Source organism: Natator depressus, chromosome 5 (assembly GCF_965152275.1).
Source record: "Natator depressus isolate rNatDep1 chromosome 5, rNatDep2.hap1, whole genome shotgun sequence".
Classification (NCBI taxonomy): domain Eukaryota; kingdom Metazoa; phylum Chordata; order Testudines; family Cheloniidae; genus Natator; species Natator depressus.
Window position 1 is genome coordinate 113,879,969 of NC_134238.1, and position 27,763 is coordinate 113,907,731.

At 40.2% G+C, this 27,763-nt stretch overlaps 1 protein-coding gene across 1 annotated transcript; it reads right to left on the bottom strand.

The window, feature by feature from the left end:
• Nucleotides 1-27,718, bottom strand: CAAP1 (caspase activity and apoptosis inhibitor 1). Its single transcript, XM_074952103.1, has 6 exons — nucleotides 27,438-27,718; nucleotides 25,576-25,776; nucleotides 23,222-23,306; nucleotides 21,269-21,347; nucleotides 7,192-7,265; nucleotides 1-1,183 (listed from the first exon to the last, which is right to left on the bottom strand). Exons 1-6 carry the CDS (start codon nucleotides 27,567-27,569, stop codon nucleotides 846-848), a joined length of 909 nt encoding a protein of 302 aa, XP_074808204.1. The 5' UTR covers nucleotides 27,570-27,718; the 3' UTR covers nucleotides 1-845.
• Between the last annotated feature and the right edge of the window lie 45 nt (nucleotides 27,719-27,763).

A 27,763-nucleotide genomic window follows, 5' to 3' on the forward strand; every position in this document is an offset into this window, starting at 1 on the left:
GATGATGTGCTGAATTAACAAAATCTCACAGTGAGAGAAACAAAGCATTCATTTTCCTGTTTTCAGCTGAGATGTACATGATAAAATAATTGTGGGAGGAGACTAGCCAAATAAAATGACCAGCAGTATAAAAACACCTACTAGCGTAGTGTGTCACTGGAATTACTTTCTCTAACAATTAACTTAGATTGCTTACTGAAAAAAAAATTCTCCTTAGCAATTTTAGCTCTCTAAAAATTAAGAATGCTTTTAATCTCCCAAAGTAAATTGTCATTCAATTTTAACTAGTTCATTTATATTCCTAAAAGCTGCGGCCCAATGAGAAATAAACATCTCAAATCGTATCACAGAGTGCTGCAAGCAGATATGAGTACTGTCATGCCACAGAAGACCTCCTCAAAATAGTACCTTTTTAAGAAGCACATGCAAATCAAGTTACTTAAATTGCTAAAAAGTTCAGGAGGGAAAAAAAAAATTAGCAGTTTAATTGCTAACTACAGGAATTATGAAGAACCTACAGTGTTCGTTTAACCTTTATTAAAGGCACCCAGCATCCTGGCACAGATCTATGACTTCTTCCTGATTCACGTCAAGTGATAACCCAGCAAAAAGAGACACTGATCTACTGCAGTGTCAAACCAATCCATTTGTATAAGTCACAGAAGCAGCATGCCAAAGGCAATGAAAACCAACTATCAACAATTTAAGCCACAGGTCAGGATACGCAAAAGGGTTTGAATGAGGAATGTCATGCCCAATCCAAACGTACTATAGCACTGAAGAGAACAGACATCACACCCTTCAAAACAAATATAAAAAAAAATTAAAATGAAGTAAGCTTAGGGCTATTTTTTTACATCGCCAGCCTTCATCAGGGCCTTAATAGCCCTGGCCCTCATCTCAAGCTCCAGGAGCTCCAGCTGCTGTGCTGATGGCTGAACATCTTCTGATGGAGCAACAGTCAAGTTTGCTGCTTTAGACTCCTTTGGGCTGGATTCTGCCAACCCCAGTATCTCATTCACGCTTTTCTCAATGTCCTTCTGAAGGTCATCTATCTGACCAGCTCCACTTCTGACAGCACTTTCTGGCACATCTGGACTCTCCTCTTCATTGCATGGGCCTTCTATGTCACTATCATATGCATCTGCATTTATGCTGAGGACATCACTATCTTCTCCCTTGCCTGTAACACAAATGTAACAAATAACCATGCAGTGCAGGGAGCCTAACAAAAATTTCCCTTTCATTTTAGAAACTGCCTCTGCATAAAAATGTTTCTCTTCACAGATTCAGAATATGACAAAAACCATCTATAAATTATAGACAAGTATTTCCTCCTCTTTTTCGTCCCCCAACTTTTAAGACTGATCTAATTTAGACAAGTTTTAATGCATTTTTTATTCCAATTTAGAAAAACATACAATATACCAAAGCAGCAGTGCCTGAAAAATGTATTCCATCATATGGAGTTACATGATCTATTTTCCTAATTAAAAATGTCATAAGGTTTTATTTCACAATGAAGCTTCTGCATTACAAAATGAAAGTTGATGTGGGGAATTTCTGGGACTGATTATTTTAGAAGTAAATTTAATTCTCAAAATGCAGTTTAAAAATACTTTGATTACTTTATAAATTACAATAAAGAAAAAATACCAAAGCCAATGAAGATGCAAAAAAAAAAAAAAAAAAGTCATACATTACAATTATCTAAGCCTTTTAGTGAAGTATTTCAGATGAATTTGGGTCAGCTCAGTAAAATTATAAAAGAAATGCTGGTGATTTTTATTTTTCGTTAAAAGCAGAGGTTTATTAGGAAGAGTTTAATTAGAAAAAGCAGTACAGTCAGTAAAACTGGCAAAACCTCCATCACCGATTCTCTTTACGGTGAAGTTGTGAGTGAGAGATACTATCCCTCTTGACACCTTGGCTCCGCAACTACTTGGTGCTTGGGTGTCATTTTTCATCTTTAGATATGCTCTGATAATATTGCTTATTGCTTAAAATAAATATGGTTATTTATTGCAACAAAATGGCAAAATTACTGATTCCAAGGGTTTAATAGTGGCTCCTGGTAGGGTCATTATACAATAGTTAAGGCTGTTAATTCATAAATAGTCTTAAAAAATGAAATTATAGATTTAAAGAAATGCATTTTAAAAATAAAAATAACTTTTCACTGTGTGCTGAAGATATAAGGCAAAAGGTACATTCATATACAGTAAGCTCCTGTACTGTATAATAATAAAACAAAATGATAGTTGTAGAGCATATCAGCATTAGGATATAAACATCTATATACCATATTAATTTTCCTTTTTTAAACCTCCCTTTTTTAAATTAGCCTTTTGCCAACTGGTTTAAAAAGGTTTCCTTTCTGTGGATGACTTTTAAGAATCACTGGTTTTCTCCATCTGTTCTTTTAGCTCCTAAACCTCAAATCTCCAAGGCTGGGAAGTATTATTGATCTGCCAGTATTGCTCATCAACAACAAAGCCACTGATATACTGGAAACCAATGCAGTACTTCCTTTGTGAATTGCTGTTCTTGGACACCAGGCAATTTGAGTTTTACTAAAGCTCAGGTTATAAAGAATATATTGATAATGTAGTCTAATACAGCAGGGAGCCAGGGTTTGATGCCTTTAACTAATTGTCTTTGTATCTCTGGGATTTTCCTCAAGATGCTCACATTTAATATTTTATTGTTGCAAAACTTACAGAAAGGATTTTGCTAATCATTCTTCTAAATACGAATGACAATTCCTTTGAAAGCATGTGTTTTAGTCCCAACATGAACCATTCCCCTCCCTCTTCAAATAACAGCACAGTACACATCTTTGAAAAGAAATTTTTGAAGTCTGTCTTTAGAAATGCTTGTTCATATTTCGGTGCCGTTGGTTGTACACCATATCACAAGAATACAGCTATGTGGGTGAGAGGCATTTCTGGAAAACAGGAGGGAGAACTGAAAAACTCTCCATACCTATAAAGGGCCATACTCCCCTTGAACTTTGCACAGAATTCTTTTCATTCAATGAAAATTCTGTGTGAAGATTAACAGGTAGGATATGGACAATTGAAATTAAAATTTCTGGTTCCAAAATAAGTTGAAGCAACAAATTTTGCCAGAGATCAATTTTTCCTTTTAAGTGTAAAAGAATGCATTAGAAAACTCTACCCCTTCTATGAAATTCTTAGAAGAAATGCTTTTTGGGATGCGCGCATATTTGCTTATGAGCAGGGAAGGAAAATCTTTAGAAAAACAGATTTTTCTTGGCTTTTATGACATAACTGTTATCCTGAGGGGATGAAAAATCGATATTGAACACCAAGAAAGAAATATAATAAATGCACTTTCCTTGCCTAAAAAAAAAAAAAGGAGGAATGGTGTTTCATCCAACAACCTAGTCAACAATAAGTTTCCTTAAATTGTTTTTATAAACACTAGAGGCATATTTAAGATAGCCAGCTGCTTTTTATTTACCCTAAATAAAAACTTAAACCTGAGTGCTGGTGTAAAGACTTCAAAAGAAACATACACATCCTCAATTCTGGAGTTTTGGCCCAGATTTAAGAAAGCACACGAGTCCCTATTCAGGACTTAAGTGCTATCCAAAATAGGGATGCTTTCGTGAATCGAGGTCTTAGCTACTCAACATGTGCAATCCCAGATTTGTAACATCAGCTACTGAACATGGATGCAAATGCATACTAACAAACAGGTAAACAGCATATGATATGTAAAATGTACACAGCTACACGTTTCCAAGATCAAGATCATCATAAATTTAGTCAGGTATGGGAAAATTGGTCAAATCCCTATAAATTCTTGCTTCTGGAGGAGATTAGCATTGTTGATCACGTTGATATATAGGATTTTTGGTCTGTGGCACTTATTAGGTGAATTATGACTTTTTTTTGGAGTAAAAACTGGTTATATTGGCTAAAACAATTTAATTCTATGAAAAATGTGTCCTCTTCTAATCCTCAACATCACATGGAGGAGTTTGCAATAAGCACTAATATATAAGGCCCATCAGTCCCCTACTAAAGTCTTCAACACCACAGAAGTGATGTGTTTGGGGTAGTTGCCCTGTCTCTAAAATGCCTTCATGGCAACCTCAAAATCTGCATTTCCACCTCAGATGCAAGTTTCACTCCTCCTCTCCCTGCCTACAAAAAGGGATGAGTGGACTCTGAACAAAATCTTACTAACTAACTGCCCAGAAAGACAAAGAATGGGAATTATTAAGATTAAGGAATGGAAATTCCTCTGTCTTGCTACAAAGCACCAGTCCATATTTACTTAGCACCGTATTCAACAGGACTGCATTTCCATGGGGCAAGAAAACATACTGTATTTGAGGAGCCTAGTTCAAAGTTCAGAAGTTAAACTCTGAGCATGCTCATCCTTACTGCCAATCTTCGCTTTGGAACTGATCAGATGGAGGGGGTGGAAAAACCTGAAAGCTACTGACAAACTGGGTCATTCATTCCTGTCCCACTATCTGTATAGAATAGGGAGCTGCCCAGCCTTCAAAGGTACAGGCTGTCCTGGGTTCTATCCAGAATTAGGAGTCTCCATGGCAGCACAATGCACAGTAATCACACAACCACTGGCCTACAAATGTTGTTTAATTAGCTGATGAGCTTCATTTCCCTCTTTTGCAGTTGTAATTTTACACAGTAATAAAAGTCTCAGATGGCATTTTTCTCATTATCTTTTTCATTTTGATAACTTGTACTTATTCCTTCAGCTACAGTTGTGAAATTCATTTCAGCACACTTAATTCCTTTTTTAACCATATTTTACTCACTTCTGCTTAGCCTGCTTTGTCTTCTACCTTTTTTTTCCTGTAGCATCACAGGCTCCAGCATGGAAGAAGAATGATTACTAAGTTATATTTTACAATTTATGCCCATATTCTCAAAAGCTCTTTAAAGCTAACATCTTGAGAAGCACCGCTGTCATTGCCCAAAGCCATCATGATACCGTGGTTGATAAAGTCATAAAAAAGGACAATGAAGCAATCACCTGCAGCAGTCATCAATTCCCTGAGATAGGACAGAAAGAGTGGAAGAGGTCTGCAGGAAATCTGTCAATTCCGAGGTCACTACATATAGCGCAACAAGCAATATTTAAAGCGTTTCTCACAAAGTCATGGCATCCTGCTCTTAACAATTCTGCAGCTTTTGTTATGACATTCTTACCTCCTCCCTCCATTTAATTCTACTTAAAAAAAAATAAATAATAATAATAATAAACCATTTGAAAAGCTGTTGAGATAGGACTCAGAATTGTGAAATAAAAGCTGCTGGAAGCAGATAATATTGCCCCCTCATAAGAGGAATACAGTTTATGAGAATCTGCAGCATTTACTGATTTGACAGTTATTTCTGACATTACAATGTATAGTAAGTACAAATGAAAATAAACAGGCTGAGATAGAAGCAGCTATAATTCTAGTGTCATGTATAAAATAATACTGGCAGTTGTTACGCAGTGTTCATGAAATGGATGAGCTAAAAAAGGAGCTGATGCAGCTTAAACGCAGCTTCCAATGTACAGTAGGGAATCAAAAGTACATCACTATCTGTCTTGGTATTTTATCCAGTGCCCATCACAGCAGTACATGAATGCTTAACCCAATGCATTTCTGTCTGTTCTAAAAAAACAAAGACACTAGAATCACCAGAATGAAAAGCTGATTTTGTACCTTTCTTTCCTGGAGGCTACAGAAAATGAAGGCTCATCTGTCCCCACCTGATTACCAAAAGCTGCCATATTGGTGTGATCACACCAAATGCTGGCTTGTTTGTATTTCTACTTTCAATTGCTCAGCTTGCACTTGGAGTACAGAAGCAGCTGTCTTTTAGATATCCAAAGGAAGGTGATCATTATTTAGAATGATCTGCATCCAAAGAGAGAGAAATGATCAAAGTTCCTCTTCAGCTGGATGGCCAGAAGTGAGAAGTCGGAGAGTGGGAGGGCCTGCAGTCTTGCTTCCCCTCTACTACACTCCCTTCTCCCACAGCTGAGTTATTAACTGTGCTTCTGCCGAGCTGCAGTAATGCTCCCCTAGCTACCAAGAGCTCCAGTCCTGCAGAACTCAGAGGGGCAGGAGAGGGATGGGAATCAGGATTGCAGATCCTCTGAACAAGCCACACAGCCTTGGAGAAATCAGGCAGCTGCTTATTTTGAAAGTAAAACTCTACTGCCATCCTTTCTCCTGCCATTGGACCTGGGCTCAGGGAAGAGGCTTAAACAATATGTGCTGGGAAGCAAGAAGAATGCCTATAAGAAGGCAGGACGCCACACTCAGGAACTGAGAACTGCATGGACCCCAGGCTGAGGCAGTTTTTGGGTTGGTTTTAAAAGGTTTTGTTTTTTGCTTATAGCTACTTGTTTTAATTTATGGATCTGAAGATTTGCTCCTGCTGAAAACTGCTTGGTCAGTTCACCCCACTAGTTAACGATGGACCTACAGTCTACTTCAGGACAGTTACTATTATGTTATTAGGATTTGAAGTTCTGGAGGAATTAGGAAGAGCAATGAATGGCTAGTTGCTTATACAACAGATTTACCTAATCTCTTGCTGCTGCAAATCGTTATACTGAATGTATTTGACTGGCAAAGTGAAAAGATAGCATCAACTTCATGATAAAAATACATTTCCCCAAAACCTTTTAATTTATTTTTTCCTATGGAGCCCAGGGAAGAAACAGGAGGCTCTTAAGATGATCCTGGTCTACTGATCCAGCACTAGTAGGGTCTAAATATATATAAAACTCACCAAACTCTCTTCTGCCACTTCAGATCACTATGAATACAGTGCAAAAACAAAGAGTGGGGAAGACTTTTGAATGTCAATATTTCAGCATGAAAGCAACAAATGCCCACATGTCATTCAAAAGAACACTCTGGTCTTACTGGAGCATCAATGGGAACTTTGATTGTTCAGCACTTCTGAAAATTAGGCCCATGTTTTGGATTTTGTTTTGGTCTTTAAAAAAGTGATTCATCATTTTTTCATTTCTGTACTATCTAGGTGGCACAGATGTCTTGATTCCACTGAAGATGCGTCACTATTATTATTACTACCAGTTCAAGTATCTAGGCTGACAGTCACTGGCTGTTGAAACTGGTCACTGCCAAGAACACAAGACTTCAGCTTTCTCAGTACATACCCTGTTTTGACTCCAGACCTTCCAGTTTGCTGTCTTCCCTCAGAGAAGAAGTAGAATCTACATTGTTGTCTTGTCTGGAAACAAACGAGAACACATTTTAATTTGCACGCTTTATTATATAATGTGAAGAGGACTATTTCAAAGAAACATTTCCTTTACACTAGCACACAGTATTTGTTGATAGCCTGAGTAAGACAGGTTCTGTATGAAAGGGGCCACAAGAGTTTACATATACTTTTATAACCATTTTAAGCACTTTAGAACCCCAGAGTATTTTTCTGCTTTCCTCAGTGACATACAAGATCAAAGTTAATTATCCTCACTGCACTGGTCCTACAAATGAAAAATCATAATTGGCAGTATCTTCCCAATATGGGGTGCTTATTTGCAAAATGCAGCATAAAGTGTCACACAGGCAGGAATTTAGAAAATCTAGTTTCAGTTGCATTCAAGGGATATTTGCTGTTTACTTTTGCAATTAAGTAGCTATTTTCACCCTCATGAGAAACTAACATTACCACTAAAGAATTGTTTTTAAAAAGCAAATTCAGCCAGACTATTGACCTGGGTTCAATATCTATTTCCCCTACCTTAAAAGATTCACCTTTTTTTTAATTTTAAGATTCATACACCCTCCCCCTCTAAGGTGTCAACCCTGGAATTGCTTCATGTTGCACAGAAGCAAACAAAAAATAGCCTAAGAGCCATGGAAACACATGTTTGTGGCCTGCTATTTACCTACAGTTTTCAAATGACATTTTTTATACAAAGCAGGGAAGTATAAATGAGAGATTGTAAGATGCACCTGAAAAGGGCAGACACTGCTTACAGCAAGATCCTGAAATCAAGAGAATCCAATTGTTGAGTTTAATGAGCATTTTGGCAGTAAAATTATTTTATATTCATCTACCCAATTTCATACCTCAGCTGTTTTCTAGTCTAAAGTTTGTGTAGTATGTATTATATTAACATGTAATCAAAGCAACCAACCTGCTTGTAGGTATTAAATCGAACCATAAAAAAAAATGATAGCACTACCACAGATCTTACCATATTCTAATTTCAGAGTTTCAATACTCAAGACTTAGTTACTTTTCAACTATGGCCTTAAACAAGTTCTTTCTTAACAAGGTGGCTGCAGATCTGTTTTTCTATTAAATAACCACAGATGTGTTTCTGTTTAGAATGTCAGGCTAAACAATCAACTGGAAGGGAATCTCTTCATTTTGTACACCATTTCTAACCAGCCCAAATTTGCTACACTGATGCAAATGAGGGTACACCTATTTTGATGGCTACTTCGCCCGCTAGTTGTAGACATTGTAATCAATTCTGAATGGCCCTCCATTTGTCCCACAAGTTTGCACACAAAGACATGCATATAATTATCACAATTATGCAAACAAATGCTTAGGAAGGTGCCTAGGCATTTGCACACACAGATGCAATAGTTATGCAAAAAACTGAATGTTTGGCTTGATAGCACACACCCACTTTGACTTAACCTGTATCTTGCAAGAGACTGGGCGAGGATTGTGTGCTTCCCTCCTCTCTCTAGTATGCTTCCCTACCCGCTGAAGCTGGGTGAGATGTTATTCCAAATCCCAAGGTTTCAATTCTGTTGGGCTCTCCATTTCCAGCAGAAGGATGGCAGAGTGGGTAGAGATGAGAAGGAAAAGAGCCCAAATGAGGAAAGAGCTATGCTGAACAGGGAGCTTGTTTATGTGAGCTTCTCTTATCCTAGGAACCACCCAAATGCTTCCCCCACATAGGGATAGCTCAGTGGTTTGGCCTGCTAAACCCAGGGTTGTAAATTCAATCCTTGAGGGGGCCATTTAGGAATCTGGGGTAAAAATTGGGGATTGGTCCTGCTTTGAGCAGGGGGTTGGACTAGATGACCTCCTGAGGTCCCTTCCAACCTTGATATTCTATGATTCTATGTTTTTTGCTTGTCTCCAGAAGGTCAGACATTTCAGGCTGTATTAGCTCTTAGATGCTATATCTAAAACCAGAAATTCTAAGAGAAAATTAATTTTGCTTTAATGTGATCTTTTAAACATATTAAGCAGGTTCTCAGACTTTCATTCCTTCTTGTCCCAGCCTCCGGGGGGGGGGGGGGGGGAGGGCTGGTGGTGGTAAAACACAACCCAAAAACTTGCACTCTTCCCTTTTGCCAAGGAGAGTAACTGACTGGCTGTTTTCATTGCTGATGGCAATGCTGCTCCTTGGCAAGCAGCAGGGTCAGCTCTGACACAATCAAATAGTTTCCAGAAGGAAAGATGCCAAGCAGTGTCACCTCTGCAGTAATAAAACTTCTGCTGCCCCGAGTCTTAAAGCCAAATTTCATTCAAGAATCAGAATCACCCCTTTGTCAGCAACCTCACAGCAACCCCTTATTTTTAACTATGCAGTTTGTTTTAAGTACAAGTGGTAGAAATATCTACATTTCTTTTTACCTAACAAAAAATAAAGACTTTTCTGTAAATTGGAAATCATGTAGCAAGACCTGCTGTAGAATGTGTCCCTGATATTTAGACCATATCAACTGCTTTAGCAAAAAAAAAAAAAAAAAAAGCATCCCTGCTGTAAAGACCATCTGCTGTCAAAAAAATTGGGGGTCCCAAAGGCAAATCTTTTACAGCGCATTTTATTTTATCATAAAAGGTTGGGTTTGACTGGATTGCTGATGAAACTTCACCAGCTGGATTTTAATAAGCAGGTGTCATGCACCATCTTGTGGCCAAGCAGTGGCCGAGCAGTCTAGATTTGGTTATTTTCTTAATAAAAAGAATTCAATTGCATAAGGACAGTGGGCCAAATTCAGTTACTCTTAATTTACACCGGTGTAAAACAGCAGACACCCAGCAGCCAAAAGCAGATACAAAAGTGGGGAGCACCTCAGTACAGCCCCCACGTGTGGGGAGCAGGAAATATGCTGGATTTAACCCTAAGGCAATGCCTTTGTGGCTGCAGGCCTCATATCCTCATTTTCCATATTGACCTTGGCTAACAAGTGGCGACTAAAGTTTGGAGTTCCCTGTGCCTCCTGGCTGTTAGGAAAGAAAGCAGTCAGAATCAGGGAGATATGCTCTAGGAGAGAGTCAGTGCTAATTTTCAAAGTCAGCCACAGCTGTCTCCTGCCCTCCTTTTTCAGCTGATTCCCTCCTCTCACCCTTCCAATTTTGGTGCATTAGCCCCTCCACTTCCATTTTTCTCTTGGGTCTCCTTGCCATTCTCCCTTGTTTGGGTGGTGTTCTATTCCATCTTATACTTTTTTTTTTTTTTTTTTTTTATTTATTATTATTATTATTAAATAGGAGGTTGGAAGGACCCTCTCTACCAAAACAACACCACCTTCCCTCTTTTGCTGCTTGCCGTTGACAGCAGCTGCAAAGTGAAGCTTACCTAATTAGGTGGTCCATGGATCCGTGGGGGTCTGCAGACTATGTCTAAAATTTCCAAATTGGTCCACACCTTTATTTGAAATTTTTTAGGGGTCTGCAATGAAAAAAGGTTGAAAACCTTGGCCTAATTCTTTTAGGCTGCTCATCTCCTAAGGCTGTTAGGGCTAGTCTACACTGACAATGCTAAAGCACTGCCACGGCAGCACTTTAATGTGGCTTGTGTTGTCGTGGCAGAGCGCTGGGAGAGAACTCTCCCAGCGCTCTAAAAAAATCCCCCTCCACAAGGGGCGTGGCTCCCAGCGCTAGTGCGCTAAATACACTGGCACTTTACAGCACTGAAACTTGCTGTGCTCAGGGAAGTGTTTTTTCACGCCCCTGAGCGAGAAAGTTGCAGTGCTGTAAATTGCAGGCGTAGACAAGCCCTGAGTTTCACTTTACAGGCTTCCTTCTAAGGTAGTAAAAGGCTTCCCACACTGATCTTTCCTTGGCAAGGCTTGAACAGTTATTCCGGATTTCCTTCTCTATTTCACGTAAGAGAATCAAGTTTTACAGGACAAGAATTAATACATACATAATACATAATATCTAAGATGATATTCTTCTTGGAAGAAGTATCAGGGAAGGAGGTTTGTTCCCCCTCCCCCACCAAAAGGATGACGACAGATGAAATAAATAATAAGCATTAGCTATGTTACAGAATTGGACTCCAGACTGATCTGACTTACTAGACCAAGGTTTCAAGACACAAAATTCAGCCTCCAAAATATGTCAATGGGTTGCATGGGAGGCCCAAGGTGTTCAGGGGAAGGGTTCAGAGAAACCCAGGGTGTGTGCGAGTGTGCACTCACCCCCACAGAAGTGGCTCCTGCAGCTCTGGCTGGGCTAGGCTGCGTGCAATGCAACCTGATTCATGGGCTCTCAGTGCCCAAAAAGAATGAGAACCACTGTAATAGATTCTCCTTGGTACACACTGAGAAGAACAGTCAGAGTCTGATTTTGAGAAGCAGACTCATTTTGCAGGCATTTTTGTACTTGCAATTAACTGTGCTGTAATTCAATGCCCTTCAATCACTTGTCTCTGTGATTAACAGATGGAAACAGGCTATTAGACATCTATGGATTTTTTGTGCAGTTGTGCATGTGCTTTATGAATATAAAATCAAAGAACAGGGTGAGGCCCTTAAAAAAAAAATCCAGGGCCTAAGTTTGAGGAACTGTATTTTCTTGCATGCAAAACTTAATTGCAGTGAACAAGTCTTCTGTATTATCACAGTGGTCTGTGAATTACTAATAAAAACCAACACATTAAACATCAATGCTGGAAATACTAGGTATAGTCCCTACCAGCATTATGCACTATGCTCAGGATTATTTGCATGATCGGGTCCTATTTAGAAAATCAAGAATTCATGGGGGCTAACTAGTATTAGAGTCATAATCAAAACCGATAGTTCTTTAGTTTTCAAAAATTATATACAGTATTAAACATTGCAACCCAAATTTACAAATTTGGTTAAGCAAGAGAGCTACTTGTATAAAAGACACAATGCTCATTTTTAAAAATAGCAACATGCAACTGTTTCTGAACCAGATGAAGGAGGAAATTTTCATAGATTTACCAAAATCCCTGTGGTCGACATTTTCTTGTAATGGAAAGTCCAAGATACTTTTTATTACATTTTGCATTAGAAAGGGCATAACATTAAACGGAATGACAGGATGTACCTCAGTACATTTGGATACATGCAAAATGAGCTATGAATGTCAGACTAACGTATCAGAAGCCTTGTTTTTGTGTGTTCTATATATTACAAAGTAAAAAAGAAAACGGCTATTACATTGATTACAGCTTTTATGCTGCCTATGTTCACAAACAAATCTGCTTCAAGTCCTGTGTTTCTGAAAATTCTTGAACTGCTTATCAAATTATAATACTTTCTAGTTTACAACTTGTCTTGGAAATAAGTTAATTTAATGTACTATACTAGAGAGAACCTTTAAGAAAAAAAGAATGTATTTCATACAGTTTGAGGGGTCAAATTCTGTGAAGGACAATTTTTTTTTTTTTATGATCACAAAGATAAGGGGTCCTATACTATACTAACCTACAACAGATCCTCCTCAGATAACAATGGGAGATTTGCATCAACATCCAGGGTTGAACAAGCCCCTCAGGTAGCAACTAAATTTGTAGTTAGTAAACTTACTGTTGCACACTGCATCACAACAACGGGGGGGGGGGGGGGAGGGAGCAAGCACGATACTCATTCTGATTTGTGCACACAAATGTAGAAACTATGCAAGCTAGGTGAACAATTGCACAACAACCTTATTTGAATAATTGGCTCTAAAATGCCATCATTAAACTCAACAACCCATGTTATTTCAGGCAGTCTGTGAACTGTGGAAGACAACATTGCATCAGTTGCACTTGACTTCCATTTGGCAAGTTTTCTTTCTTTGCAACCATAAGTACTCTAATTTTTTTTTAAGTGACCACTTTAGAGTCTACAGAATCTGACTGTCATGAAAGCTGGTTAAATATCTTACATGGGGCACATCAGGGCCAAGGATAGGTGTCTGACACCAGTGTACTGAGTCTCAAAGAAAATTATAAAAGTATAGCATATCAGAGATAGTGCCTACTATCCACAATTCACTAAAGAATTGTGCCGGACAACCAGATAAGGCACTTCCACCACCCATGCTGGGAGAACAGAAAGGAAATGAACTAATAAAAGGGTCCATCTAAAGATCTGAGATTACTGTAACTTCTTTGCACAATGTCATACCAGTAACTAGAAATAGGAGTCCATTAAAAAAAAAAATTATTCCCTGGTCTTCCTTTGTTTTCCTTCCCTAGATCAGAAGCTCAAGCCTCCTCAACATTGGATATGGTTTTATCTGGAGGCAGTACTCATCTGAGTGACAAGAGCTGCTGTATCTGGTGAGTATTTTCTTGATCTCCCTTTCCCTTCCTCTGTTGTGTACAACTTCCTCCTCGCCTGCACATTCCTCCCCACTCCTATTTGTCCTCTTGCCACCTGCATATGCTTTTCCCTCTCCCCCAAGCACTTCAAAATATTAAATGCTAGTTATGATTTGTGTCCAATGCAATAAACGTTTCTAGCATCTAAAGCCAGGCATAATACAGATGTGAAGCCAATATACTAGACTGCATACAACTGGACTCAGACCAAGACAGAGAACAGCAACGGCATTAGTGATGCAGATAGTAGATATCCTCCCATCAACTGATGGAGGGCAGACATGCATCCTTTCTTCTGAAGCTTTGTGTAGCATTTGACACAGCTGATCATGAAATGTAGTTGTCCCACATGACAGAGGTGGCAGAAATCCTGGGGAAATGTACTAAAATGGTTCGAGTCCTTCCTTCAAGGACACACCCAAAGGATAGTGATGGAAAACTGCACCTGTACCACCAGACACACTCACTTGCCAAGTCTGACAAGGATCTTTTTTCTCTCCAGTTGTATTCAATATTTACATATAACCACTGGCAAGACATCATGGGCTCAAATGTCAACAACACGCAGATGACATACAGCTCTATTCATCCTTCACAGTGTAAGAAAACTGTTGACTAATATGTATATATATGCATGCTAGACAGCATATTAATGTATGTATTATCCATATCATACACCTACAGATAAGTATGCATTAAGAATCAATAACATTAAACACAAATACTGTAACAATGATATAGCCTAAACTGACCGATACCATAACTCTGTTCAATAGTCTAAGTATCCCACAACTCCTTGCATTTGCTGAAGCAAGCATTTGGCCTAAGCAGATAGGAAACTTGTCAAAATCCAGATGCATTCACCCTTAGTCTTAGTACACACTAGAGAAGTAACTTCACAGGCCAGTACCTGGAATGCTAGTATCCAAAACCAAGATAAGGAAGAAACAGAACAACAAGTTAAGGAACTGGGACAAAGTGATGGATTTGATTTTAGTGACATGTAAATAAAGGTGTAACTTTGGGATCGCATCCTCTCGTAATACAAATGTAACATTGCTGCACAAGATGGCTTCCCCAGACACTGGTATCATATAGAACCCTTTTCTTGTAGTATATTATTGGCTTACAGCAATAAACCAGATTGATATTGGTTATTTGGCCTCTTGAATAAATTTCGTAAGGAACCAAAGTGTGGGCAGGCATCTGACTATACAATTTAGCAACACATCACCACCATTGTTATCAAGTTAGGTCGGTATTGGCAGAGATCAGCTCAAGGATGAACAGCTGGCTGAACGTAAACCAAAGCAAGATGGAGGTTATACTGACTGACAGAAGAAAATAATTCCAAACTATGTCACAGTACAGTCTCCTCTGGTTGAAGAGACATACCCATAATTGGTCAAGTCAGTCCTGAGTTTACAAATGCTCTTTGACTCCTCCCCAGCTCTATGCTGTCACACTCCAACATCTGCAAACATAATATTCTACCACTAACAGCTGGCTAGAAAACTACAGCCCATTCTGGCAGACTATCACCTGACTTCAGTGACCTGCCCACTGGCCTACCACAATGGAATCTACCTGGACAAGGACAAAGCTATCAGTTGTCGGGAAACTCCAACTTGTACAAAATATAGCAGTGCACCTCATTGGCAGGAGGGAGGGGTGACGCTGTCTGTGAAATGCTGGATTCCCCCCTACAGTTATGAGGTATACTAGGAAACTGTTCAAAGGCAAAGTAACTTGTATCAGAAAAGGGATTTTATCTAATACAGAAGTGTAAAGACTGAGGTTGAGCCTTTGTTTTCTGCATAACTTGTACATGTTTGCTTTCGTTTCCCATTTCATCTTTGAATCTGTGGTTTTTCTATTAAATAAGCCTTTTGTTTATTTTTACCCCAAGTAAGTCTCCGTTGTGCAAACTGTGAGGAAGGCCAAAGTAAGCTGGTATCTGGGGGGCTGGTTTCACACCTTTCAGGGTGACAAACTGGGGGGGGGGGGGGGGGGAACACTCCAAGTGTCCAGTAGTTAAGAACTCAGGGAGGATGGATTTGGGGAGACTCAGGATAGGAAGGCCTGTTGATGTCACCCTGCAAGGAGTAAGTAGGCTAAGGGAAGCCAGTGTGAGACCTTATGCTGGTAGATAGGCTTCTTGTGTCAGAGATCGGAGCCACAGCAACACAGTGTTAAGGCATCTGAAGCTTACAGAGCAAGTGACAACCTCTTATTGGTCTGGGTGATCCCTAAAACATCAATAAAACATCACACCTATTAAAAAAAGATAAAAATCCAGAAGAAATATAAATCCACATGAAAGGAAGAACCGCATGTGACAAATCTTAGACACACTGCTTAATGCACTACAGGAAGGAGCTCTGATGTCATGATGGGTGCAGTATAAGAACCTGAATAGAATACCAGTGAACAGATAACAGGTCCTAATAGTGCTGCTCATATCTGATGTGACTAGCAGTACCAGTGTCCCAAATGGTATAGTTCAGCATCCTATCCTAGGGGGATAAAGACCAGCTGAGGATATGTCTGGGTGCAGTCCTGTATCTGGAAGCAAAATATGTTAAAACAAAAAGAAATCTTCAAACTTTTAAGCTTCCTAAACAAAACCAAAGGAAAACTGCATCCATGAGAGTAAGGTGACCAAAAGCCTGTAAGCAGTACTGATTAAAAGCAAACATGTTACACTGAATATTTCCACACAGCAATGAAAAAACCCACACATATTAGACTTCTCACAGCAAAGATAACTTGACTGCATTACACATGTGGAATATATATGATTATTAGTTAGCGGTATCCAGTATATTGGCCCCCCATCTACCAACACACGCAGTGATACATCAAGGAATAGCTTGAGACGCCTACTCGGGGCACACTCAGAGAAGGCCATTCAGGAAGAACATTGTTTGGAAGACCTCCAGGCTTCTTCAGGATGTTGTGGGACCACCACCTGGGTCCTCTGCAGCCCCCAGATACCCAGGAAAAAGTATTCTTACAATCCTGCAGAACCTACTACAGGACTAAACTGGGGAATCGGTACCTGCTGAAGGAAAATAGGAGAGCAAAGGGGGGGACTGACCAGCAGCTGAAGAACTCACTTCGCAACCTCAGAGCACAGGGAAGAAACAGCTAGCCAGCTTTGTAGACAAATACTAGTTGACCGGCTTCCTCAATTAACTATACCTCATTTAGCAAAAACCTTGGAATGTCCCAAATCCTTTGGCTTAATGGTGTTGTATTGTAGAACAGCAGCATAGAAACAAACAGTGCTGTAAACAGTATATTAAAGATCTGACCAATTGCATGTTAAGAAACTGCACACAGCTCTGAAGTTATGGAACAGATCTATTAGGGAAGTGTTTCTCAAACGTGGCCACCAGCAGATTTTTTTGCAGCCACAACAGCCTCCAAAGCATGGGCAGAGATTGAGGGGACAAAGCAGCAAGACCCACCCTGCAGTGCCCAGTTGTTGCTCCTGAATAGCTGTTACCAAGGGCAACAAGATGCACTGTTTGCGGGTGCTGCGGCACCCTTTTCTGTGCAGCCTCCTCAAGGCTCTGAGCAGCACCTCTGAAGACACGTGATGCCGGTGTGCGCAGCACCAGAGACAGATCTTGTCAGTGGAGGCAGTTGCAGCATTTGGTCACCGGGGCAGTTTCCCCACTCCCGCCTGACCAGGGCCCGGGGAGTCTGGGACTCTGCAGATAGCCAATGAGTTCCCAACTCACCTTCCCCAGGACGGGCTCTTGCTGAAGGGCCATAGAAGGTAGGGACAGAGAGACCAGTCAGTGCTTCCCTCGCCTGGGACCGGACTCGCCGTTTACAGTTGCTGTAGCTACCGCAGCAGCTCAGTGGCTCCTGGCTGCTGCAGAGCTTGGCAACTCCCTGGCAGGGTGAGGGGGACACGCTCTGAGCGCAAGAATAGGAGCAAAGTCTGGGTAGAACTGTTGTAAAGACATCCACCTTTTACCAAAAAAGCAAAAGAACAAAACAAAAAAGACAAAAATGTGCAAAGCACCTTATTTGTTTTTAGGTCCAGTAAAGAACAGAAAGAACTGTACATTATTTTTATTATTGAGTCTGCAAAAAACTACATAAACAAATTACAATGTTTTGGACATGTATATGTGCCTGTATATTCATTTTCCTAAAGTTAATTATTTTAGGAAAAATTATCAGAGCAGCCACCACCAAGAGTTGGTGGCCACATTCTGAAGCCACCAAATTTTTTTTTTTTTTTTTTTTTTTTGGGAACCCATGTACTGTATTAGGGTAGCAATTTGCAGAGTCCTAGCAAACATTGGCCCTGATCCTGTAATCCTTCAGTATGCACAACTCATACTGACTGATTTTACATGGCTTCCAACATGAAAGGGGTAGATGACAGGATAACAATCATATCTTACATTTGATAAGAGCTTTCTAATGGAGTCTACTACAGATTTTCATAAATCTTTTACGTTTTGAGCTTGAGGAAACATTCAGTATTCCATTTCATTGTGGGGACAGAATTTACATGCATCCATTAATAAAACAAAGCTTTTATCAAACTATAGCCACTTATAAAACTATAACCACTGATTCAAATTCCAAATGGACTTGGGAGAAGTCCAGAACTAAACTTTGCAACTGAGTGTATCCCACTATATACTTGTGGGCAACCAGACTGAAATGGAGACAGAGTTGGAGTAAGACTTTTGGAGACAGAAGCAAGAGCTTTCCTATTTTTTAAGGTAAAAAGTGGAATGAGCAAAATATTCCTCCAAGGGCCAAGAAACCATGTTTTTAGCCCATTTCTGATTTACATCTAATTTGTCAGATGCTGGGCTTGAGGCTCCATGAGGCCTATGAAAACAGAGAAGACAAGTGGGATTTTTTAAAAAAAAACTTTAATATCTTCTCATTAATATAATTCAGGAATATAGAAAATGTAACAGTTTTACATAAAACAAGTCACTTCAACCCAAAAGTTCTACTGAGTGGCCCAGCAAATCATTTGGTGAGTCTTTTTTTTGAAAAGACTGTCTTCCAAAAACAGATATATTCCCCTATTTGAACTGGTTTTGACCTTACACAGCTTTACATTGTTTATAATCCCTGGAAAAATTTTAAATTTACTTTAACATCAGCTTTTCTGTTATTTCCTGAAGAGTGCCATATTCAAGCAGTCTACTCCCCGATATGGTACAGTTCTGACTGAAACACTGTCTTCTAAAAGCTCTTACTGGCTTTCAACTTCAATTTGTATTCATTTATAAATGGCTTGAAAAAATTACTTAACACATACTGGCCCAAAGGTTAAGCCTACTTAGGTGAAAGCTATTGTGACCACATCTGCCTGCCTGCACTTTGTTCAGGGACTTCATCCTTTGAAGGAACATGTGGCTTGTATACAGTTCTGATAGTTTTCCAACTCCCCCAGAATTCTCTTTGACTACTAGAAGGGAGAAAAGGAACCTTTGTCGATTCCCTTCTTTCTCCTCCACCCATTTTCAGGTATACTAGCTGCTGCGAGAGGTGTGGGTGTCTCCAGTATTCTACACCTCCCTTGGCCTTCTACCTTCACAGAAGCCAGTAGGGATATAAAAGGTTAACCGGTTAACTGGTAAGCATTAGTCTGACCAGTTAACCCGCCTGAGCCATTAACCCCAGGCCTACCAGCCCAGTGGCCCCACCACCCAGCCCCGGCCCTGCTGACCGGCGGGTTCAGCAACCGCCACTTAATTGGTTAACTGTTTAAACAACATATTTTTAATCATTTAAACATTTAACTTTTAAAATGATACTTACATCCCTAGAAGCCAGAGGTATCTGCTACTTGACACTGCATGCCCAGCTTCTGTTTTTGACCCTCTTCCTCAGGACCTTACTACAGTGGTGCTGCTGCTGCTACTCATAGCTTTGTCTGTCAGCTGCAGAGTTGAAACTAGCAAGGTTCTTGTCAGTTTCGCTGCTCCCCATAGGGTCCTGCATAGCCACAGTGAAAACTGACAAGACTGCTTGAATATTCTGGCGCTCTCTCATCGTTTTGTCAGAATAAAAATTGGCCAGTGTCTTCAGTCTTTGGAAGATTGCACTGTGGTGGTCTGATTTACATTTGGCTCATGTCTGGAAGGTGATCTTCACAACCATAAGGGCTGAAGAATCCCTTCCTTTTAAATTTGAAGTTTAGATTCTGTGGAGGTTAATAGTATTCCCCTGAGAAAGCTTCCTATGCTTTACGAGCAAATGGATTTTGCAATCCCTTCAGATAAATACTAGTTAAAAATGATAAAAAAACCTTTTTTTCCCCCCTTTACATTTTTATTTTTACTGTTTTATTCCCTAAGTGACAACACAATTTTCCTCTTAGTTTTTTCCCCTAAAGTCATTAACTATTTTATTTGCATGTAAATACCATTTTTGTTCAATTTATTTTGACTGGAAGTCATGACTACCTGCTTTGAACACTAGTTTTGAAACACCTTTGAGCTACAGAACTACAATCCTGAATCCTGACAGAACTGATTCAGCCCTTATCTTTCTGAGATAGTGAAGTGTGCAGAACTCAGTCTATTAGCTCAAACCTTAAAAACAAGGGTCCCCCCACATCTCCCCTTAGGATAATCCCTCAGGATCCTCTCCTCACCCTAATGAACATTTCACTTGCTGTTAGCTATATTTCCAGTGGTGGATGAAGGGACGAAGAGACTGCTTGACATATCTAGGACCTGATACTACAAAGTGCTTAGCTCACTGACTCCCATAAAAGTAGGAGGCACTCAGCACATCACAAAGGGTGATCAGCACCTCACAGGATCAGGCTCACAGTTTGTAAAGGGCTTCAAGATTCATATAAGATGAAAATGATATATTTTCCTGGTTTTACTTTTACACACAAGTACTAATGGGTGTTAATGTTAACTGCAACACAGGCATAGATAAAAATATTCCCCTAAATCAGAATTCTTTATAGTGGCATCTTAAATATGCAAAGTAGCACACAAAAAAACCCCACTATGCTCTTACAACAAACACTAAGTAGTCTGATAAGGAGCCTCATACAAACGTCTGCAAAAAGGATGAACGGTATTTCTATTCTAACTGATTCTCTTTAGCCCTGATTCTACAATTAGATTAGTGCAGGTGGACTTTGATGTCTGGACAGTGCCACAGTAGGGCTGTACATGGGTTCAGGGGTCCATCTATGTGGATGAGATTGCAGAATCAGGGCCTAAGTACTCATGCAATTCCCTTGCAAGATCTCTGTGTAGTTAATTTCTCAGTTAATTGGCAATTATGTAGTATTTTGGCATATGATGATCATCATCCAGTAAGGTATATACTGTTTTAGTGTCACACTATGGCTAAACTTTCTTTTTATTAAAGCAATGGCTTGGTTTTGGTAGGACTGATTTATAGAAAGGAAATTTAATGGAAAGCGATGGGGCTAACAATGTGAGGGTCTGTCTCAGAGAGATTTACAATACAACGTTGTCTTCAATGCAGATAAAGTGTTAGTACAGGTTTGCAGAGTTGGACCCTGATGATACCACTCATAGTGGCTTCAACTGGATTAGCCATTTGAGTAAGAATCTGAGGGGGTACTGCGGCCTTTGGTGCTACTGTGAACCAAGGTAGAGGAAAGCAAAACCTCTTTCAAGTTTGTTTATTTTTTACTCACTGACTGACTGATTCAGCTCCGGTCTTAACTCCACCACGGTCTCCATCTTCATCAGTATCAGAGTCCGCACCAGTCTCACCTGAATGTATAAAATTTCAGCATATGAGATTATAGCCAAGTGTTGCTTCCTACCTGCTTAGAGTTATTTGCAAAACTTAATTTTACCTGAAGTCAACAGTGTAGTTTTTTCCAATTGAAGGAGATGTTCTAAAATTACATTTACCCAAAAGAAAAAAGCAATATCTGAAACTGCTGCTGCCCACAAGCTGAGACTAGTTTGAACTATCCTTTGATTATCCATTAAAATATATGAAAATCCAGCTTTGTTACTGTACTAAGGGTAAAGGGCAATGAAAGGCCTCAGAGAATCAATCCAAGGCTCTCTGCATCACATAAGCTCACAGTGAGCTACAAAAGAGGGATTATAGGTGAAACACCCGCTCAGTGGACCTCTGCATCTCCTGCAACCAAAGGGGAGCTCAACACTGGCACAGAAAAGTTAGCAATAAACAAGCCAGTATTGAAGGGAATTTGGCAGACAGACCAGAGAAGGTACCACTGGGTCTGAGCTAGGTATTATCTGTGAATACACGGATCTAATACCGGAGAGTCGCCAAGCAGGGAGTGCAAATGAGGCTGCAGATACTATTCCAGCTCATGGGTTTGAATGCAGCCACAGAGCAGCTACACGTCAACCCTGGGGCCTGTCATGCAACACACTCATATAAAACTCAACAACAGCACACTAAACTGTGGCTTGCCCCAAGTGCTTGTACAAGAAAATATGACTCCGCATTACTTCCCAGCACATGCTACATACGCGAGTCACAGCAGGGGACAGAATAGCCTACATGGGACTGCTACACACCTTCACGCATCAGGTGGGGGATTAGGTAAAACTATGACTCTACCCCAATGCCTCAGCCAGCACAGCTGAGCTGGTACAGCAGGGGATGGAATCTGCTACTCATACATAACAAAAGCAAATTATTTCCCTCTGTAGCACATTGGGATCCAAGGAAAGAAGTATGGCTATGAACATTCAATTCCCTTCCTGGTCTCCTCCTGGAGCAGCACCATACTGCCCCTTGCTATGGGTTGAGAGAAGATTCTCATTCTAACCCTATGACTCTATACAACAACCATGAATTTCGCTTTAGTAGAACAATAATCGAGAGCTGGTCAGAAAAAAGGATGTTTTCCTGCAGAAAATTTAGATGAAAATAAAAAATCTGTTTTTCTTTTTAAAAATTTCCATGGAAAAATTATACTTTTTGTTGAAAGTTTGATAACTCAAAACTTCACGGTGAAAAATTTCTATTGAGAAAAATCAAAATTAAATATTTTGTATTGATCAGTTCAACTTTAAACTGTGTCCATACAGGAAAACTGTAGGGGCTCTGGAGGTGGCAGTTTAATGTCAAATCAATGCAAAAGAAAAACATGTTAATTTGAAAGTGTTGAAATATTATACTTTTGGGAGGTTTTTTGTTTTTTTTTTTGGACAAAAAGCAGTTTTCCATAGAAAGACACTTTGCATGAAAAAGTTTGTTTTGTCAAAAACCCTATTTTCCATCAAAAAATAGTTTAGACAAAGTTTTTGAGCAACCCTAGCTATATCACAGCAGGTGACATTGGATAACCACAGCAGGTGACATTGGATAACCACATTTTTCTATCAACAGGTATTAACTTAAGAGCTATTGACTTATTACATATATTTTGGTTTAAGTATGTAGAAAAATATATTTAGCCAGATAATTAACTTTTTACAATACTAGAAATTTATTCCTTTCAAGTTATTTATTTTAAGAAATTTCTGAGGATGCAGTGGTCTGATATACAGAAAAGACCTATCTTTAAGGTAGATTCCTTTAACTGTGCACTGTTGTACAATTAAAGATCAAAATCTGTAGAATTTACCGTAAGAGAAAATAAAGAACTAGTTCTTACCATCAAGAATCTTCAGGAGTTTTTTCTCAGATAGAAGTTCTAATTGATCCAGGCAAAGCCTTTTGATTTCCTCCATGGAACAATTCTAAGAAAATTGAGGTAATACATTAAAACAAAAAAATCCACATTCATAATCCACATATCTGAGGAGAAGCATATATGCAAACTACAATCAACCCTCCATTCCTACCAAAAATTAAACAACTGTTGTCTTTAGAGTGAAAGACTCTCAAATCATTGAGAGATGCAGATGAACCAAATCTGAAAAAAACAATTTTCTTTCTCTCTTCATCCCACCTCAAACGGCTTTTGAATTCTTGCTGGGACCTGATGATCTTCTCTATTGTCTCTGATCCGGACAACCACCTTTGGAAGATGAACTGCAAATATAACATGAACATTCCAGCCATTTCAGCTCTACCTGCCGCATGTTCTCATTAACCAAACTAGCAGGGATATTATGTACATCACCCAAAGTTTCAGTTCCTCTCGTACAGTTCATGCAACATCCAACTCAGACAGCAGCTCCTTTTTTGCTGTGATGCACCCTCCTGAGATGTCACAGCCATCATATAACTACAAAGGAGCAATAAGACAGCTTGGGTGCGTGTCTGTTTTCAAAGTTAGGTATTTAACAACAATAAAAAAATAAAAACTGACAAAATATAAAGATTAAGTGTCTGTTACCTAATCCTCCTGTAGATTCTATGGTGGCTGTGACATCTGAACAAAGTGCAAGCTAGTGTGTCATTATGGAGGAGAAGCTGGTAACATGAGCCATGAGCATAAACCATGCTTACTCCACATACTCTGTCCCTAACTAGTAGCTGAACCACAAAGAAGTTTAAATTAGAGCCAATAGACCTGCATCGTCTAGCTCAGGCAGTAAAGTCTTATGCTCAGAGGTCCTGGGTTCAATTCCTGTTGCCAGTGACCCACCCAGGGGCATCAAGTTTTTACGTAAGTAAGATAGGATCTGAAAAGTGATTTAAAAAGAAGAGGATACAGGTAAAATGTACTTAACACTCTTCATGGGTAGTTAAATGAACCATTTAGTCCATATTACTGAAGTGCATGGAATTTCTAGCTCTTTTGTGTTTGAATTCTAGCTACCATATTTCCTCGTAAGGATAAAAGTCCCTTTAGAATAATCTTTATTATTTTCAATCACAGATCATTAGAACTGCAGGCGCAGCACAGGCTTACACACAGTTTTGTTACTGTACTTCAATCCCTGTGGCAACAAACAGCCCTGCAACGATGACATGAGGTACGTTTTTTTGTGTCTGTCTATCCTTTTGTTTTAAACTCATTACTTCAATCTTGCTCAATGCCTCAGACTGGAAAGCTGTTCCTTTAACCTTTTTACATCACAATAGAAGATGCACACTCCCAGAATAATATTGTTGTTTCTTAAAAGGAAACGTACTATCAATCACTTGACTAATCTAACCCTACATGACAACAGACATTTCAATTTTAGGGTTTTCTTCAGCAGAGGCTGCTAGTCTTATCAAATTGTATGCTTTTGTTTTCTTTAGTTTAAACAGGAATAACATTCCAAATTCATTTTCACCTGTGACCTAGAGGACTGGAACCCAGAGCTCAAGCAGATGACATACACCAGGAACTCATTCCACAGAATGTTCCAATAATAAATTAAGAGTCAGGTCTTACTGTAGCAGCTGTGGTATGACAAAATTATGCTCTATTAGTGTTTGTTTTCCTTCCATACCATAGAAGAGTTTAATATCATATTACAGAGAAAGAGGAAAACATTTAAACAGTTTTAGAAATATAAAAATCAAGTCTCATTAATCAGTCAGCTCAATATTAAGAAGTCTATACACAAAGCAGCTCTTCAGCCCAACTATGAAATGCTGTCATTTCTATATACCACAGTGATGAGCATGGTATCAATAACTAAAAGTACAGCAATGTCTTAACAATGTATAGAAATACTATGCAACAGTTTAAGACATGAAGTAAATACCACATCGAATTGGAATTCTAGGAGGAATTTAGCGGAACAGAACAAAATTAGTGCATTTGACTAATTATCGGAGTTAACATGCCCATCCCTCTTAAAAATATTGCCATAGGATCTTTAAATGACAAGTTTCACCATGGTTTCATGTCTCATCTTTGTGAAGACTCTGAAGAAGAGTGAAAAAAAATAAAAACAGAGGACTGTACCATAGTGGAAAATTATTAAATTTAAAATTTTATATAACTGTTGCACAAAAGGTATGTAGGTTGCTGTAATATACATATTGGAAATCCACTGGACTGACCTGAGGCAAACAGAGCTGTTCAGCCCTGCATGTACTGAAGAGTTAAATATATTTCAATACCTTCAAAACGTCGGGCAGCATTTTCTGCAGTTTCTTCTCCCCTATGACACAGAAGCACTGATGAAGCATTTCTTTTTTGTCTGCAATGTAGAAACTAACTGGTTTTAGTGACACACTGAGGTCTAGTCCACCTTCTTCTATGTCGCTGTGCTCTTCAGCTAACTCCTCTTTTTCTGCAGATGGCACAGTACATTTTATTTCCTAAAATTAAAAGATTAAAATACTTGGAAAAATAAAATGGAAATTGTCTCTTTAATAAGTCAAGAAAAGAGGAAAGATTTTACAACGGTGTCTGCCTCAACAAAACGGTTCTTACTATAAAATGTTTAAAAGAATATTACAAATGAACATCTTGTATTTCTGGAATGTTATGAATCTTTAAGTGCTTTACGTTGTAAGATTGTGAAAGTTACATGAATGCTCTTCAAATGTGTAGGCCAAACATTAATATCCCTCTCAAGAGACGGCTATTTTGACTCATCCTAGCAGTCTGAAAAATAAAGCAAAGAGCCACTTCGCCACATAATCTGAATAATATATTTGGAAAAAACGAAACAAAACTTTGCCCACTTGGCTATAACTGGGCTGCTGTATTCCCTGAAATTAATGGAAAACAAGGGGAGCCATGTTTGGCAGCACAAAAAACATGTTCCTCGGGTATGTCTGACTTAGTTAATCACAATTAACCTTTGTAAGACTACTGCTAATGACAAATGTCTTGTTGAAACACAACAGTTTGGGCACAGGATTTTGAGGGCCGAGTTTTTTTTAAGAAAGGGTGGAGTAAATGTTATGACAAGAACATGTATTGGGGCAGGAGGATGGGGTACAGTAACGGCTTAGAGATTCCCCCAGAAATTTCTTTTCATGTAGCCCCCCTTACCATCAAACATTAAAAATTAGCTAGTAAGCATGAAACTGCTTTTCTATAATGCAATTCTGTAGACACTAATATACAAATTTTGGTCACCTCTAAAACTTGTCCCGCACCTAATTTCCCATGGGAAAAGTTATGCAGCTCACCAATACTTCAGACTAGCCCCACACAGTTTCAGCACTTTATTCCTTCACCAGGTTTCTATCTTGTTTGTCTTTTCTCTACTCTACATTCGTGTCTGTTCCTTTCTATTTCCGTGTTGTGTGTAAAAGGCTTCTGAGCCTGATTCAGGAGTTTACTTCCAATCAGGATGTGTCAGTTTCTTTTTGAAGCCAGCACTTCACAGTGGCTCTCATAGGAAACTGCCTGCAGGCGAGCTAAAGGGAAGGGACTGGTGTAGCTGCTTCAAATCCAGCACTCCAAGACGAGCTGGCAAGGTCCAGCCACCCCAAAGGGAGTGGGAGCAATGCTACCCTCGCCGTGGGGCAGATCTGGGGAGTGCAGAAGAAGTGGGAGCAGAGCCATGGGGGGTTTCCAAGCCCAGCTCTGGAAGAGCTGCTTTTCTCAGACGGAGAGACAGGTCGTTTCCCCTTGATACCAGTGGGTCAGGATTGAGCAGAGGCCCCTCGGGGGGCGCTTTCACCCTGTGCGGGTTAGAGGCCGGGGGCGGGGGCTTCCCTGGCAATGTCCAATCGCATGGGGGCTCTGCTGTAGCCCACGCAGGAATTGGGCCGGGCAGTCCCACCGCCCGTGTCACGCAGGGGGTCGGACGAGTCGATCCCACCGGGTCCTTCTGGTCTCGGGCTCCAGGAACCAGGCCGAGCACCCGCCTAGGCGGTACCGCGCCCCTCCCCGCCAGGCGGCCCCGGACCTCCCGGCTCAACGCTGGGCCTAGCGCTCAGCGCCACAGCCCCGGCCTCCCCCCTCCAGAGCACGGCCGCTTCCGCTCGCCCAGCCGGGCCCCGGCCGCTCTGGGGGACGTTACCTCCAAGAGGCCGTAGCTGGACTCGGTACTTCGCCGCTTCCCCTCGGTGCTCCCCGCGCCCAAGCCCCCCTCGAGGCCGCTGGAACGAGAGCGGCGCCGCTTCTTTTCCTTGGAGGATTTGCGGCCCGGCATCGGCCCGGCCTCACGGCGGTTGGCGCCGCGCCCCGTCCCCCACCAACGGTCACATTCCACCCCCTGCGGAGTCAGCGACAGGGCACTGTTCACAACGCGCGCGCGCCGCCGCGGGTGGATTCCATCCCCGCGACAACGGGGTGCTGGCGGCTCCGTGCTGACGTCAGAGCATGCGGACTTCCGGCGCTTGGTGG